This window comes from Gymnoscopelus braueri (genome assembly GCF_963280865.1).
Source record: "Gymnoscopelus braueri genome assembly, chromosome: 7".
Taxonomy (NCBI): Eukaryota; Metazoa; Chordata; class Actinopteri; order Myctophiformes; family Myctophidae; genus Gymnoscopelus; species Gymnoscopelus braueri.
Window position 1 is genome coordinate 55124982 of NC_137608.1, and position 2557 is coordinate 55127538.

The window sequence follows — 2557 nt, forward strand, 5'->3', positions numbered from 1 at the left end:
TACACTCTCTAGAGCGTTGGTTCTCAAAGTGGGGTCCGGGGACCCCCAGGGGTCCTTGGGGGGGTTCCAGGGGGTCCCCAGCAAAATGTGTTAATATAGCATCACAATACTTCTTACCTTTTATACTTTGGCTATTCAAAAATAGCAGATCTACAAGCTCATAGCGCTGCACCGAGTGCCGCGCTATGAGCTTGTAGATCTGCTATTTTTGGCAAAACGTGAACATTTGTGCAAATCTTTGAATATATATATACTTTTTAAGCGAACAATTGTAACTCATCTTTGCTTCTGGGGGTCCCTGGAACAAAATATTTGAGATGGGGGTCTGCGGCCAAATACATATCATTTTGGGGGTCCTTGGAATGAAAACGTTTGAGAACCACTGCTCTAGAGCACTCTCAAGGACCCCTGAGTTATGGGGTCCGCAGCCAAATAGCCTACATATCATTTTGGGGGTCTTTGACATGAAAACAGTTTGAGAACCACTGATATTATTATAGCAACTTAAGTGTTTCAGAAAAGGCATTTGTAGAATCCCCCCAGAAGCAAAGATTTGAGTTACAAATGTTTGCTTTAAAAATATATTCAAAAATGTGCACATATTTTCACGATTTTTCTAAAATAACAGATCTACAAGCTCATACTGCAGCTATTTTTGAATAGCCAAAGACATAAATAAACAAGGGAACCAGGAGACCTGGTACTGCCAGACCCCTAGTGGTTGAAATCTGAATGGCCGGACTTCGCATGACGTGTGTGCAGAGGAAAAGAGGGACAGACCGAGGAAAAGAGGGACAGACAGAGGAAAAGAGGGACAGACAGAGGAAAAGAGGGACAGACAGAGGAAAAGAGGGACAGACAGAGGAAAAGAGGGACAGACAGAGGAAAAGAGGGACAGACAGAGGAAAAGAGGGACAGACCGAGGAAAAGAGGGACAGACAGAGGAAAAGAGGGACAGACAGAGGAAAAGAGGGACAGACAGAGGAAAAGAGGGACAGACAGAGGAAAAGAGGGACAGACAGAGGAAAAGAGGGACAGACAGAGGAAAAGAGGGACAGACAGACCGACAAAGCCTCATGTAGGCCGACCCTCTGGGTCTGGCAAAAATGACACAGATGCGTTCCCGGCCGGTTTGAATGGTCTTGTTGAAATGTTCTGTATATGAAAACACTTGCCTTGCCTTCCGTGGGCAGAGAGGACCGCCTGATGGGTCTTACGTGGGCAGAGAGGACCGCCTGATGGGTCTTACGTGGGCAGAGAGGACCGCCTGATGGGTCTTACGTGGGCAGAGAGGACCGCCTGATGGGTCTTACGTGGGCAGAGAGGACCGCCTGATGGGTCCATATTAGGGAAAGCCTGACGTCATTTTAGATTATGTGTGTTACGGAGGCGGTTCACCTTAAAAGCGCACTAGCACACACTCCCACCGCTAGAGCTAGCTGGATACTAAAGAAGTGTGTCTCCATGATGTCTTTACATACAAAATATAAACACATTTAATCTCTTACTTGATTACAGATCCACAGCAGAATGGCACAGAAAAAGATGGCATTTGTGGAGGGCTCCGCCCCCAACTCCCCCGCCCTGAAAGGCGCCATCCAGCTGGGCATCGCCCACTCCGAGGAGAGCCTGAGCCAGAAGCCCGACCGGGACATCCTGATGCAGGACTTCGAGCAGGAGGAGGGCATGTTCTTCCCCAGCGAGGGCAGCAACCTGACGCCGGCCCACTGCTACAGCGACTTCACCTTCAAGACGTTCGCCCCCATCGCCTTCCGCTACTTCCGGGACGTGTTCGGCGTGCGGTCGGACGACTACCGCACGTCCCTGTGCAACGATATGTCCCTGATCGAGCAGTCCAACTCGGAGGCCAGCGGCTCGCTCTTCTACGTCTCCAGCGACGACAAGTTCGTCATCAAGACGGTGCAGCACAGAGAGGTGAGCGTTCTGCAGAGGCTGCTGCCCGGTTACTACATGAACCTCAACCAGAACAAACGGACCCTGTTGCCCAGGCTGTACGGGCTCTACTGCGTGCAGGCGGGGGGGAAGACCATCCACACCGTGGTCATGAACAATCTTCTCCCCTGCGACGTGCAGATGCACCTCAGATACTACCTGAAGGGCTCCACCTACAAGCGAAGGGCTTTGGCCAAGGAGACGGACCGGGCGGTGCCCACGTACAAGGACCTGGACTTCCTGGACATGCCCAGCCTGTTGCTGGACAACGACAAGTACAAGGCCATCAGCGAGACCATCCAGAAGGACTGCAAGGTGCTGCAGAACTTTGACATCATGAACTACAGACTCCTGGTGGGCGTCCACAACGTGGACCGGGCCTGTCGGGAGGGCCAGGCCATCGAGGGGGCCGTGGAGCAGAGGAGACCGCAGGGCCAGAAGTCCTTGTATCCGACGGGCTTGGAATCCATCCAGGGAGAGGCGTCCCTGTACGCGGACGACCACATGGGAGGGATACCGGCGAGAGACGCTAAGGGCGAGAGACTGCTGCTGTTCATCGGCATCACCGACATCCTGCAGTCATACACGCTGGGGAAGAAGCTCG

General features: G+C 52.3%; 1 protein-coding gene across 1 annotated transcript in view; it reads left to right on the forward strand.

The window, feature by feature from the left end:
* Positions 1-1530: 1530 nt before the first annotated feature.
* LOC308089159 (phosphatidylinositol 4-phosphate 5-kinase type-1 alpha-like) overlaps positions 1531-2557 on the forward strand; it is a gene marked incomplete at both ends in the record, with an annotated part of 1416 nt that continues 389 nt past the window's right edge. The window contains one exon of the mRNA XM_080433725.1: positions 1531-2557. This exon is cut by the window's right edge and continues 389 nt beyond it. Coding sequence (XP_080289851.1) covers positions 1531-2557 — 1027 coding nt within the window.